The sequence below is a fragment of the Siphateles boraxobius genome, unplaced genomic scaffold (assembly GCF_051911475.1).
Source record: "Siphateles boraxobius isolate OS27281-9 unplaced genomic scaffold, OSU_SipBor_1 65, whole genome shotgun sequence".
NCBI lineage: Eukaryota > Metazoa > Chordata > Actinopteri > Cypriniformes > Leuciscidae > Siphateles > Siphateles boraxobius.
The window spans coordinates 22,097,875-22,113,219 of NW_027509192.1; the positions used below are offsets into that span (position 1 = coordinate 22,097,875).

General features: G+C 42.5%; 1 protein-coding gene across 5 annotated transcripts in view; it reads right to left on the reverse strand.

The window, feature by feature from the left end:
• Positions 1 to 256: 256 nt before the first annotated feature.
• LOC143721223 (uncharacterized) overlaps positions 257 to 15,345 on the reverse strand; it is a 132,609-nt gene continuing 117,520 nt past the window's right edge. For all 5 annotated transcript variants that reach the window (XM_077211504.1, XM_077211503.1, XM_077211500.1 and 2 more), the window contains 2 exons: positions 677 to 772; positions 257 to 525 (listed from right to left, as the gene is read on the reverse strand). In XM_077211504.1, coding sequence (XP_077067619.1) covers positions 377 to 525; positions 677 to 772 — 245 coding nt within the window. In that variant the 3' untranslated portion in view covers positions 257 to 376. The remainder of the gene's footprint in view (positions 526 to 676; positions 773 to 15,345) is intronic.

Here is a 15,345-nt window from a genome sequence, read left to right on the forward strand (position 1 = left end):
TTTGAAACAATCTACATTGTTAAAAGCACTATATAAATGAGGATGACTTGACTTGACTTGTTCCTAATAATCCTTTAGGTGAGTGTATATATCATATATCACCCTAAATACACACACATATATATATATATATATATATATATATATATATATATATATATATATATATATATATATATATATATATATATATACATATATATATATAAAGCATACAAGCTGAATGACATAAGTGATAATGATGACAGCAAATGTATTTTCCTTTAAACGGTGACATTGTATTATTTTATTCAATATTGTAAGAGGTCATATCAAAGCATGTAGATAATAGTTTTCCACACAAATACTGAGCCGTGGTTAATGTGGGATGTGGGTATCAGGATGAGGATGACCGGTTTAAGGGAGTGGGCTCTAGTGGACGGCCAGACGCCTCTGCATTGGTGATCCTGTTACTATGAGAGCGAGACAGGAGGGCAGACAGCTGTGTGTAGCACTGAACCCGCCTCCCCCTCGACAAGCTGCCCGCTGAGTGGAGGAAAACAGCTGTCAATCACCTCAAACAACCAACAGAGCACAACATTGTTGACACAATACACTAAATGATTTTGTTAGTCATTGTTATAAACACAAATCTGCAAATGTGATACATTGAAAAGTAACTAGAACTTTTACGTACCAGAATGAGATCTGTGTTCTGTAAAAAGATCCTTGCTGCCATTCCAGTAATGAGCTGCCATCTTCCCATGGTAGTCCCTTATATTGACTTTAGCATCTGCAGAGAGAAAAAGCTGTTTCCGATCATACAGCAACACTTTCAAAATAAACTTCGTGTTATTAATAACTCTTTTCACACCATGTCAGTATGATACCTGTTACACTGTGCTGCACTTCCATAAATATACAAACAACACACACAGACATTCAAGGCATAACAGTTCTTTTAAAGGCACAGTTAACACACAAAAATAAGTATGGTGATGGGCATGATTTTCAGAGAGTACTAAATTAAATTTCAGCCTGGTCCTCACAAAAAGCTATCACATGGCTTTAGAAGACATCCCAGACTCAACATAGTGTCAGCATCCACACGTACCAGATGTGGGCCGGATCTGGGCGGACACTATGTTGTTGTCTGGGATATGAACTACTTTTATGCTTTATGCTAAGTTAGTTATGCTGAAAAGCTTCACTCCCAATTAACTTACAAAAATGCAGAACGTCAATGGAACAAAACGTCCTGAAAATAATTCGGTAAGAGTACCTTTCAACATGATGACCAATTCGTTTCAAAATCTGTAAACCTTATATGACATCCCCAGATTGCGTAGATCCCTATTGAAATGACTGGATTTAGGTCACACAATAAATAAATAAAAAATGCTGAACAACAGTGAATGTGACCAAATGTTTTATATCACAGCGTGTTGGTTCATTTGACTAGATGAGAACTGGCCCTTCATGGGGAGTTTGGGTTCCTTGCCACTGTCGCCTCTGGTTTGCTTAGTTGAGGTTTAAAAATTAAAAAGTGAAATTATTGATTTCAATGGACTGAAACTATCGGGCAAAAACAAAACTTGAACAATGATGACACCAGAGCTTCTTTATAGCTTATTTGATTGTTTCATAATTGACAACAACATTGACACTGTTATTGAACTGAACTGAATCAACATTTAACTTAATTCAAGCTGAATGATGACACTATTGTCTTCTGTAAAACTGCTTATAGCTGAATTTGAACTTGGCACAAATTTTATTAAGTTTGCATCGATAGCTGTTTCCATCCACCTATGTGCATTTTGGGATATACATAAAAAATGCTAGATGGAAACACCAAGATGCGCAAAAAAAAGTTTGCGCTTAATTGCGATGATATCCATTTTTTGCTCGATAAGAAGAGATAGATAGAAACACATTTATCAAATAAATTCCTCGATATGCAAGGGGAAAAAACATGCGGCTTTGCCTCAGCAGAGGATGTGATTGGATAACTGGACTAACCAGCGGACCAATCGCATCGCAGCATCTTAAATGTTGGTTTAGTCATTCTGAAATGCCTGAGGCGCAGTCTTTCATCAGAATCATTTGGTGTATTTCCCTCCAGAAGTGTCACACATGATTGCGTTCACAAACACCAGCATCCGAACACAAGAGAACATGAGCGTTTATTGTTTCGTCTGACACAGAAGTATTTATGATTTAAGAAAAAAGCGCCACAGTGAATTCCCTGATTGCACAACTTACATTTTACTTACATATTACAAATATTTTGCACCAATTTCCAACGGATGGTTTTGTTTTCTTGAACACATGGGATGGAAACACTGCTTTATTCGCAGTCACATTTGCAACTTTGTATGGAAACACAGCTAATGATTGTTATTTTCCTGTTTATTACTGTCAAGCTGCTTTGAAAAAAATTGGTTTTGTATAAAGTGCTATAGAAATAAAGCTGACTTGACTGAAATGCAGTTGTCTCACTGTCAATACTGACTGTTTTGTGAAGCTATAAATAAAATATGATTTTGTTTTCCTTCTCTCTAACTCATGGCACACAAACACTCTCATTAAAGACTTTTTTATAACACATAAACAGAGGTGTGAGTTTGTGAGTGGGAGGTCAAGGTTAGGGTACTGCTGCTTAAAAATAACAAATGCACCGTCATCTCTGCCATCGGAGAGTCGTTAAAAATAATACGGACAACCACTCTCGTTTCAATCGGCTCATCCCCTCTCTTTCTCTGTAGCACAGTGATAATCACTCTGGCCTTGTAGAGCCATATGGACTCGGGCTGGTCTGGGGCCTGCTGGAATACCGCTGTGGTTAATTACAGGCTGAATACTGAGAGACTGAACGCTGATCTGAATCCCTTCGTGCCTGGACACACTGAGTGGCCTTTAGAGCAGCTTGGGGCCTCCAGGGACTCGGAGAGAAGTGGGTTGGGTAATTATATGAGATAACAGTGAAAAGAAGAGGTGAGGATTGTGCATTTGAAAGGAGGCAAGGCAACATAAAGAGAGGGAAAGCGAGAATAGGGCAGAAATGGGGCGATAGCGCTAAAGGTCAACAACTCCTATTTTTATGTAGAGTGTCAACAGCCTGTTATGCCTTTTTGAAATGAAGGCGCTTTTCATAAATAACATATTCTATTGCTAAAGAGTCAGCTTTAGAGATCAGTGCTTTGCCTGACAAATGAATCTGTGTGAATGACAAGTTTCTTTGACCAGCTCTTTTTAGTCGTCTAAGCTTTGTTAACAGCATTTAAAGTTGCATATTTTGCACGACTTTGAAATCAAACGGTTATTAGGCTTTATAACTCTAATATAATGATTATGAGTATTTACTATAATAGCAAATATTGATTTAGTATCACACAATAGGGTGATTCTCATGAAGGGTCTGGGTCATATTTCTCTCCAAAGTAAAAATAACAAAATTATTTGTACATAATTATTTGTAAATAACCAGTGGTGGTGGTTGAGGAGAGACCCCGACATGATTGTTAAGCGCTTTGGGTGTACTGTAGTAGATATGAAAAGCGCTATATAAATGCCTCATTCATTCCTTCATTCATTCATTCATTCATTCATTCATTCATTCATAAAATAAAGCCTATTAGGACCATTAAGATTATTTATTTATTTATTTATTTATTTAGTAATTAAGCATAAATTCTCATGACTCTAATGCGAGCTATATATATATATATATATAAGTGATAATTTTGTCCATATGTAAATGATAATTAAGCAATAATTACCAACTAATTGTACAATATCCAGCTGACCATACATTATCCCGCTTATTACATGGTTCCTTAGGAAATAAATAAATGAATGGACATGAAATATTGATTTGAGTGTAAATTATTTGAATTATTGGGGACAAAAAAAGGCTGTGAGGTGATGTAAGAGGTGTTATTTTAGTATCATTAAGATACTTGTCACGAACTGCTGGTCAGAAAACATGATGAATGAGATTCACTGAAAAAGTCTTTCATTTAAATTCAGAATTACTCGGGAGAATACAGGAACTAGGAAGATCAAACACTAACCAATATACAACATGCTGCTACGTCACATTAACACAAAACAGAGAACTGGGGACTTTAATACATGAGGGAGATAATGAACAGAACTGAGAACAGATGAAGTACTAATCAGAAACCATGGAAACAAACTAGGGCATGATAAGAAACGTTAAACAAACACAAATCATGAAAAACCAAACTAAGGGACCGTTTACACACCATTTTCAACTAAAAACGTAAAACTCTTTATGCATTTCGGCTGTTAATTTAAACAACAACGGCGTTTTGGGAACCTGAAAACGCAAACTCTTGAAAACAGGTTTTTAAATTCCACTTTTTGAATACAATACCGTTATCATCTCAAAAACAAAACGTGAATTTGTGCTAACGGTGGCGTTATTCACATGTTCAGTCTATAGCCGTGTAGTGTTTCTTTACAAAGTGACATCGCCAACTACTGGCCTGGCAGCAGAATACAACATTTTTAGTCGTTTTTGCGGATTCATGTGAATAGGGGTCGTTTTGACAACGTTTTCTTCTGTACGGGAATCTTGCAAAGGAAAAACGGGTCTGTTTTTTGTACAATGTTGTTGTGTAAACGTGTCCTAAAGCACAATGAAAGGAAACCGAATCAAAGTGTAATCCTGCCAGTACTATAATACTTTTTATTAATATTTTCCATTAGTTGTGTTTTGTCATTTTTATAGTTTTATTTTAAGTGAACTTTAAAAACCCTGATTGAGAGACATTAAACTAGCACAGCTATGTACTGTAGAAAATGAGTTACAAATTATATTGTTTAGTATTTGACCTAGCAGCAACTGACCAATTAGAATCAAGCATATAAAAGAACAATGAATTAAAATCGTTTTTTTATTTTCAATAAATGATGAGAGATATGACTTAGACATTTCTTGGCAGTATTTGTAAAGTTCACCCAAAGCGATTTTTTAGTCTATAACCAGACTGTGCTGGATTGTGGTTTTAGAGGAAGTTTGTCTGACTTTACTGACCTCGGAGACATGACCTCTGCTTCTCTGCTCAACAAGCTAAACCTACATCACTATCAGATCTATGAACTCTCTAACCCCCAATACAAATGTTATTAAATTATATATTAGCTCCTAAAGCGGTGTGTATGTTTTACACCATGTTCACTATTATGGATGCTGGACGATCTTCAACATCAACACTTGTTCAAGTATTCTGTCAGCTCAAACACTGACGATTGGAAAGTTGACCAACAAAAACACAGGATCTATAATGTCGTATCCACACAGTGCAGCTCCCGCAGTGCCTAAATATCAGCAACGGGCATGAATTGATAGCAATAAACTAATAAAACTGCAGTTTCAATAAAGAGCGGGACATTAACTCTGATTTTCAACAATCCAGTCAGGAATATGTCTGAAGCAACGGCGAGCTGTTTAACCGAGTTATATGATTATGGTTGTGTCTGGAGAAATTCTATGTGCTTTAATAGAGTTACGCGGGGGTCTTAAGCTGTGCGCCGCTAAGAGAGGCTTATGTTTCCAGGCGCAAAGCAGTAATCCTATAACTGTGTTCAACTATATTGCTTAAGGCACTGCAAGCAGTCAGTTTGTAACTACGTTAAACTATCTACAGTTCCCTAACCACTCGCACAGATCTCGCTATGATAAGATAAAGCATTATTCACCCGGAGTGCTATAGAAATCATTAGTGTAGCAGAGAGATGCTGCTTTCAACACTTCAAATGACTTCAATCCGCTGATACATAAAAATACTCTGGTCATATTAATGTGCAGTAAGGAATCAGATGGTAATACCATGGTGGGTGTTTCATATGTGCATTACGTGAATTTTAGGAAGACTAACATATTTAAACAATTGGGTCTTGGGAATTTTGTACCATGCCTTCATCATTTATTTTTCTAATACATTTTATATAGGTTTTATTTTTATACCCTTGTCCTAGACCCAGACTTTCAATCCAAACATAGGAAAATGCATCATCATTTAAAAATAAATAAATAAATAATTTAATTACAATTAATTTAATTTAATGGATTTATAAAACTGATATTCCAAACGGTGAAATAAATTGTATAATATTTATTATTATTATTCACAAATTACAACGATTACAGTTATGGTGTCATTTTGTACCAAGAACATTTTACCATTTTTACCACTTTTTTTTTACCATGAAGAATAATATTTAAGTTTTTATCAAAGATTACATAAAATACCCGTCTTTTTAAGATCATGAGTCGGACGTTTTTTTCCAAAAACCTAAACATTTGATTTCTGTCTATATTCCCACCATAAGAAATCAAATACAATTGAGATGTTACATTAATTTGTAATAATAAAATGAACATTAAATAAACATATGGTGATAATCAATAATACTCTGAGCAGAACAAATGTCTGTGTCAATTGTTTGAACATTCATTCTTGTGTAAATTGTTGCAGTGAATTGATGGATCATCTTTATATCATCTGTATCCACCCGATGTTTAACGTTAGAGCAGATCAGCCATTAGTAACTGAATGTGTCTGGCCTCTGTAGTCATCCACTTTATCACTGTAAAGCTGCTTTGAAACAATCTATATTGTTAAAAGCGCTATATAAATGAAGGTGTCTTGACTTCCTGTTATTTTAGCTGTACTGTACAAAACTCTTTCTGCTGCTTGATATGACAAACATCTGCCCTTTGTTATTCCAGTTCTTTCCCTACAGCAGCTAATGAATCTGAAGTCTTGCATATTCACAGAAAATAGATCATTTACGTTACAAAATATAGTGGATAAACTTAGATGGAGAGTCAGTCGACTGCATCAAGATGCTGTAAACAATAGATGTGAGTGTGGACAGACAGTCTGGTCACCTGGTGAGGGGTATGAACGGCCAGCTTGGCCAGGCATGGCTCACTGCTTTGGAGGTTCCCAGATGAAGGTCTGGCACTAGAGATCTCATCATTCTGACCAGTGACACTGTCTGACACTCGATAAACAGGCTGTGTGTATAGGCCATACCATTTTATAATACGTGTTTACAAAGTTGATGACACAACTAAAATTTGAACTGAATACTGTCCCTTTAAATCAGCTGTTTCTGTGAAAAACGTTATATACCATGCTTAACGAGTAAAACGCCTTAGTGTTTTGGTGAAAGAATCAAGTCTGTTCATAAGAGTGTCTGCCGGAGGTTTTGTCTGTTCTTGACACATGTCTGTCTGGACTGCTTTTTTATCTCCAGGCCATCAAATCTGTCTAACTTCACACTTCTGAATCAGTGTGTGTCAATGGCAGGTCTTGTTCTTGCTGACAGCTAGGAAAAATAACGCAACTCTTAAAAAGGATCAAATAGATCAATAAATAGGAAAACACTTTCCATATCTTTTGTTGTTGATGTCACGTCAAAGGCCATCCAGTCAAAGATAAATCCATCTGTCACTTGGGAAAAGGCAGATGGATCAATGACAAACAAGAGAGTTCGAGATAAAGAAACAAATTAATTAGAGTGTTCAAGATAAAGAAATGGAAAACAAATCCTTTAAAAATTTTGTTTAAAATACATGTGCCAAATTCTTAGAAATGTACTCATTCATAGCCATTTGACATGATTTTGAGAAACTTTCATACAATTTTTGTTCATACTTAATATTAGATGTCTTCAACTACTATTGTCATGATTCCTGTCTTGGTTCCCCTAGTCTTGTGTGCACTTTTGTCATTTCCTGTTCTGTGCCATGTTTTGTAGTCCTTTAGTTTTTCTTGTTTATTAGTATTCCCAGGTGTCTCTGATTAACCACGCCCCCTTGTTATCTTGTTTAGTTTGTTCGCCTGTGTATTTAAGCCCTGTGTCTTGTTCAGTCTTTGTGAGTTCTTGATGTTGTACGTTCCCAAGACCTGTTCCCTAGTCTGAGTCTGAATTTGTCAAGTTTTGAGTTTATTTAATAAAAGACTACTGCTGCACGTGGATCCTGCTTCCTCCTGTTTCAACTGCATCGTTACAACTATGTACAGTACTTACATGAATAATAATAATAATAATAATTGTTAGGTACAATGTACTTGAATTGATTTTGTATTGCAAAACACCTGTGCTGCTATTGAGGTGTGATACAGGTAAGGTTAGGACAGGTTTGGTGGTATGAGTAGGTTTAATGGTGGGTTAAGGTGGAAAAATTAAATCTTAACAGTTATACAGTTAATTATAGATGTATTTACAGAAATTAATTACAGCTGTAATTACATGCAGGTATTTTTTTAAATATAAGTACTATGTAAAAGCCTCGATGTACACAATATTCATTTTTGTGTCTGCAATGTAAAATGTAAATGTATCACACAATGTGGTGTAACTATTAACTATCAAATAAAAAGTAATATTTATTTGATTTCGTCATCAATACATGTGAATATCTTACATGTCATTCACATACATGTGAATAACCATTATTTCTAATAATTTAACCAACCAACCAACCATCCAACCATTAAACATATTTTTTCATATATGAATTATTAATTAATATAATTATTTTACCACATGACATTTTATAATCAGAACTAAACTTGCCTTGTCAAGCTTTGCAAAGTTATCAGGAAATTTACAAGACTTCAACAAACCTTTTTATTTTTGGCTGATTTCGGCATGATTCACATGACTTTTCTTTTATAAATACAGTATAATATTTTAACAATAGGGATGCACATTTGTGTGGAATGCTGTCTTCTCTTAAAGAAGCTGTATGCGCTAGGTATGATGCATTCACGAGACTGACTACCTGAGACAGGCAAGGAGCTTTTATCCTTTCTTCTTTCTACTGAGAGAAGTAGTTAGTGTTCGCACAAGTGTGTTCAGCTCTCGAGAGAGTTTAAGGCACTCATAGCACTGCATTCGTGTCTGTTCTCATGTGATTCTTTCAAAGTGATAGAATCTGACACGTGAACTACTGCGCTTGACTCTCAAGGGGGTTAAATGTGCACTTTTCGCGATGCGATCACAAATTGTTCCACCTGGCCTTGACTCTCTCCTGATGGATGTCATCATGCTGTCCGCAGAGATCAGCTAGGCAGTATGCTAGGTTGTTAGGTCAGGCTAGATTGCCTCATCGACTACTGACTTTACATTAGCGGAGTATTGTTAGGCCTTCTCTCTTTATAGAAAGTCACTCTTTCAGGCCTCCGCTCCCTAGAGCTCCGCCTGAATAGCAGGTCCGAGTTAGGATTTGCGAAGCCTCCTTGGTAAGCTGTTCTGAGCGTAGCACGCCGATAGACAAATTCAGGTCTCCGTCCCCAGAGCTTGGCAGGCAGTAGTGCTCTGTTTGGGTTCTTTCCAAGCCTTGTTGGCCACTGCTTTCAAAAGGAAGCTGGTTGTGAATGCGTTGTCAGTTTACAAAATAGTGGACTCTCAGTGAGCCTCCTTAGCTACTGCTTTCTATGGAGCATGTTAAGCCCTCTAGCTATGAGTGGCGTTTTGTCTTAGGACGTTGCTAGGCCTCCTCTCGTTTTAGAGAGTTGTCATTTTGAGGCCTCCGTCCGCAGAGCTTCACCACGCAGTGGTGCTGAGTTGTCAGGCTTTTGAGCCTCCTTGGCCACTGCCTTTAGGAAACCCTAGAGGGGAGTGAGACCCTTGTGTAGGAAGCCAGTGCGTAAAACGTGGTTCTCCATCCTGGGGTTTAGCCTCCACTCTTTTGAGCTCCATCAAGCCTTTTCTGGAAGCTACTTTTGGGCTCTCTGAGCCCTCTTAGCTATTGCTTAGGTTTGGAGTGTTGTTAGGCTTCTCGTTATGAGAATTTTCCTGTGAGGCTCCAGATTTTCTAGTAGGCAGTGTTTACAAGTTGTTAGGCTACATTTGAGCCTCCTTGGCTACTGCTTTTATAAAAAATATACTGAGTTGTAGGCTCTCTTTGAGGCTCTTTGAAGCTGCTCTGGGTATATAATGTAGTTAGGCCTGCTTATACTTATAGCTCCAATGATAGCAAAGGCTCAAAGGGAGCACTCTGCAGGGCAGTTAGAACCACTGAGAGGTCCCAAGAGGGAACGAGAGGAGGGCGAGGAGGATTCAGTCTCCTCGCTCCTCTCAGTAACCTGACGATCAGGTCGTGCTTTCCAACAGACTTAACTTCTACCGTATCACGGTGTGCGGCAATGGCGGCAACGTATACTTAGAGGATGGAGGGAGACAGCCTACGCTCCAACCCTTCTTGAAGGAAGGAAAGCACGACACTGATCGAACATCTCCGGGGGTCTTCTCAGTGAGAAAAGCACCAGTTGATCGAAGAGGTTCCACTTCAAGCATAGGCGTGTCTAATGGACGATGCCTAGCGGAAGTGAAGGTAGCCACCACCGCTGGTGGTAGGGTACTCAAACCTGCCTTATCCCGTCCAGGAGCCGTGTGTGGAGGCTCCAAGATTGGGACAAGGGTGCCAGAGGGTGCCCCATCCCTGAGAAAGGAGTTCCTAACTCATAGGAATGGCCAGGGAGGTGCTGTCGCGAGGAGTACTAGTTCGGAGAACCAGGTCCAGGCGGGCCAGTGCGGCGTGACCAGAATGACCTGCTCCTCGTCCTCCCTGATCTCGCAAAGGTCATTGCCAGATGGCTCACTGGGGGAAAACGCTTACTTGCGGGGCCCCGCGGCCAGCTGTGCGCCAGTCCGTCCGTGCCGAGCGTGCCCTCAGACAGGGAGTAAAACAGAGCGCAATGGGTCGAGTCGTGGGAGACAAACAGATTTGTGCGTCCCTGAACTGGTCCCAAACCAGCTGAACCGACTGGGGATGGAGTCACCATTCTCCAGGGAGGGGCTGAAGCTGTGGGAGCTCGTAGGCTCCACAGTTCAGGGCTCCAGGAAAAACGTCTCGAAGCGAACTCAGATGCTTCTGACTCCATAAGAGGAGGTGGCAGGCGAGTTGCGACATACGGCGGGAGCGCAGACCACCCTGATGGTTGATGTACACTTATGTCAGAGTGGGCTAGTACGCGTTGACCTTGAGCAACGCAAGAGCGGTGCAGAACAAGGCATACTGCCAGCAACTCAAGGCAATAGACATGCTAAGGGCGCTAGGTCCTGTCCAGGAGCTGGCGGCAGCATGTCCATTGCGCATGGCGCCCCAGCCCGTGGTGGAGGCATGTGTTGAGAAACAGCATGCCTGGAAGCTCGTCCCAGGGGCAGTAGCCCGTAGAAACTGAGGTTCGACCACGGGGTGAAGGTCTGACGGCAGGTCGGAGTAACTGGTACTCAGAGCACGCCGTGTTGCCATATCCACCCCGGGACTCGGTCACAAAGCCAAAACTGAAGCGGTCTCATATGAGCAATCCGAGCGGCGGTGTTGCGGCTATGGACGCCATATGCCCCAGGAGCCTCTGAAACAACTTCAGTTGAACTGCCCTCTTGCGCTTGTCTCAGTTAAGTCAGCAGTGGCTGAGTGGAGAAGGTGACCGAGTCAGTTTACTCTTTACCTAGTTGACCCGAAGGCCAAGACGAGCTAGGTGCCGGAGCACTGGGTCCCTGTGTTCGCAAACCTGGTTTCGAGAGTGATAGCCAGTCGCCGAGATGCGAACCCCGGATGCGAACCCCGTGTTCCCATGGAGGAACAAGGGCTGCCTCGACAACCTTTGTGAAGGCGCGAGGAGACAGGGCTAGCCCGAATGGGAAAACAGCGAACTGATATGCGCGCCCCCTGACAGTAAACCGTAGGTACGGTCTGAGTCGAAGGAGAACGGAGACATAAAAGTGGGCGTCCTTCAGGTCGATCGCTGCAAACCAATCCTGTGGCTGCACACATTCGGAAATGCGTTTGGCCAGGAGCTTCTTGAACGGCAGCCTGTGAAGGGGGCAGTTCAGATGCGCAGGTCCAGGATTGGCCATAACCCACCGGATTCTCCAGGACAATGAGGTAGGGGCTGTAAAACCCAGACCTCATTTCGGCTGGAGGGACAGTCTCGATCGTACCCTTCGCCAGTAGGGTAGCAACCTCCGCTCTCATGATAGGGGCATGGCCACCGACCATAGTGGAGCGGACTCCCCTGAAGCAGGGAGGAGACCGTGCGAACTGATTCGCATAGCCGAGCCAATGGTTCGCGCGACCCAGCGGAACATATTGGGAAGCTCTAGCCAGGCTCCCAAGAACTGTGCCAGCAGAGTCATGCGAGCCACAGACGTCCCCTCGGTGGTGCAGGGAAGCGGCATGACTGGCCCGGACGTGGACGGCATAGCGGCCCGGTGTGGGGGCACGGTCAAAACCGCACCCTGACAGAGGAGGCCAGGGAAGGACCAGCGTTCCACAGGGGCCTGCTCTGCCAGGGGTCTGACGACAGGGAGGGTTGGGAGCGGTATGGTCCGGGGACGGCACGCACTGTCATCTGGCTCTGAGACAGAGGGGGACGAGGGGTGCATGGCTCGAGGGGAGTGCACCGTGTCGTCCGAGAACTCTGTGTACTCAGAGATGGGAGAGTCAGTTCTTTCTGAGAATAAGGATTCTTCTCTGGCCCTCCACCGGGGAAAGGAGTGGCCCTGCTACCTGCTCCTGGAAAGAGCCGAGTCCCATCTCTGAGCAAACCGTCTCAAGAGTGCCGCTTAATCCGGCGTATAGCGGGGGCCGGGACTGGAGAGGGCTGTGGCGTCCCCTGTGGCTTCCAGAGCCAGCCCGGTTGAAAGGGCGGGGTGGGAGCCACGGGAGGGCGCCTTCGGCGGTGGGCAGATTGAGGGATGTGAGCGGACGGCGGGGCTGTCGGCAGAGTAAGCCTCAGTCTGCTCATGGGCGGTTGAGAAATGTTGGGCAAAGCCCTCAACCGCACCGCCGAAGAGGCCGACCTGGAATTTGGGGGTGTCGAGCAGACGGGTCTACCTGACATCCTGCACATCGGACAGGTTCAGCCAGAATGGTGGGCATCACCTGACCCAGGGCGTGTACGGCCACTTTCGTCGCTCGGAGAGCAAGGTCAGTGGCGGCGCACAGCTCATTATAGAGCCCTGGGTCAGTCCCGCCCTCGTGCATGTCCATGAGCATCTGGGTCTGGTAGACCAGCAGAATGGCCATAGAATGCAGTGAGGCGACTGCCTGTCCTGTGGCGCTACAGAATTTCGCCACAACTTCGGCTTCGGACGGAAGCTTAGGATCGTGCCAAGAAGAAGCACTCTGAGGACACAGTAGCATCACAACAGAGCGTTCAACCGGGGGACCCCAGTGCACCCCCGTCGAGGGGAGGAAGGGCGGAAGAGATCAACGAGGGATCGCTGGAAGACACGGGGGTCTTCAAGGATTTCGAGATCTCCTGATGCACATCCGGGAAGAAAGGTATTGGGGTGGACGCCGACAGTGTCATCACAAAAACCATTCGTCCAGCAGCGAGCGCTCAGACAGGGTGGAAGGTTCCACTCTAGTCTGATTCCCGCAGCGGCCCGGGAAAGCATGGTCATCTCAGGATCTGACTCGACAAATGCCATATGCACACCCGAAAGTGGCAGCACTGTCAAATCTTCACTTCCTGAAGATTCTGCCCACCCTGTGATGCTGCGATGGACAACAGATCCAATTCTGGAACGTCAAAGGAAACCCGCAGGGGGACCGAAGATGGGCTCAAGAATTGCGTCAATGAAGAGGGGGGCGTGGGGCATGGACGGATAGTCGGCACCTTTGTTTCACACCAACACCCTCAGGTCACTCTGGCCACCAGCCGAACTAGCACCTCACGTGGAGAGCGTTAGATCGGGGTGTGGATGAGGGGACTCTCTCTCTAACAAGATCATTGAGTCTCGACCGTAATGACGCGATGATCACGTTCCCACGGGGAGAACGCTGCTCTAGCACGATCAAGCCCAAGCACGCAGAGCAGAGAATGTGCCCATCAAAATCGGAAATGAGTCAACCGCAACCAGAAATGCACGGGCGAGCCATCTTTAAAAAGACGTGCCGCGTGGGAGCTCTTTTGTGAGATGAGAAAAAACTCTGCGATGTTGAAGCGAGCAGGGAGAAAAACACTCACTGGCAGATCAACAGCAGGCAATGTGAACTCGCTGCAGATCGCCTTCACACAAACACCGGAGGGAGGCTCGCCTTGAAGAGTGAAGTCAGATATAGCTGTGGTGTGAAGAGATACTCTTGGATCCGAAGCGAAAAACATATCTGCATGTTGCCACCGTCCTCCTTTTATACCCACGAGGTAAGGCGGAGATACACTATGCAAATTCCGCAGACCCATGGCATTTCTTTGCCATTTGCTCGTTTTGTATACTCAAAGTCGATAGGCTTTCTAAGCAAAACCCCAATCGTCGTCATCCGACGTAACTCGGAGTTTCTTACAATTCTGAGAAAAGTCTTTTCCAGTCTTTTTTCCCCCCTCAGAATTGGACTTTATAACTCACTATTGCGAGAAAAAAGTCAGAATTGCGAGAGAAAAAAAGTTTGATTTGTAAGATATAAACTCGCAATTGCAAAAAATTGTGAGATAAAAAGTCACAATTACCTTTTTTTATTTTTTATTCAGTGGCGGAAACAAGCTTCCATACTAGCACCTCAACATTTTTTACTTTATACCACAAAATAAATAAATAAAATAAAAACATGTTCATTCATAATAGAAAAGGTGTATTCAAGTATCCATAAATATCATTATATTTATTTATTCATAAGGAGTACATCTGGATATAATGTGCCCATTGTGAAATTTCCAAACCAATTGAGGATCACTGACCTAAACTTCACTAGACTGCTGATCTGTGATGTCATTTTGTGAAGAGAGCAATTTACAAATTGGCTGAACATTCGTGATACTTGAAAAAAATGAGAAAATGAAGGACAATCCTCTCTATCTCTCTCAGTGTAGGGTCCAAGTGAGCTGTAGGTGGTGAAGGGAAACCATGGAGTATCCATTTCCACACACCATATGGAAACTCAGTGGTTTGTACAGAGGAGGTGGGAGCTAATATTGACCTGGACCATATGTGTTTTAGTGAATTACAAACACAAAAGGGCCGAGTGGACACCGAACACACAACATATGGGCATCTATTCTCTGTTAGGGGATTTAACAAACAAGACCCCCCTACACATATATGTGTGTACGCTGTCCAAGATCTCAAGGGACTCTTCTTTTGAATTACTCTATTGACACACACCCTAGTTAGCTTCATTAGCGAGAGCTAGTGTTAGCTCACAGTATGAAGGCCATCACTGCCATTTTCTCCCCTAAAAACCAATTATCAGTTGTGACTGCACAGTAACTTCAGCTCAGCATCATTGATTATATGTGTGAGCTGGATTTTCTTTTTGTAGGGGACAGCGTTAAGGAACATTATACTGTATACTAATGGGAAATTCTT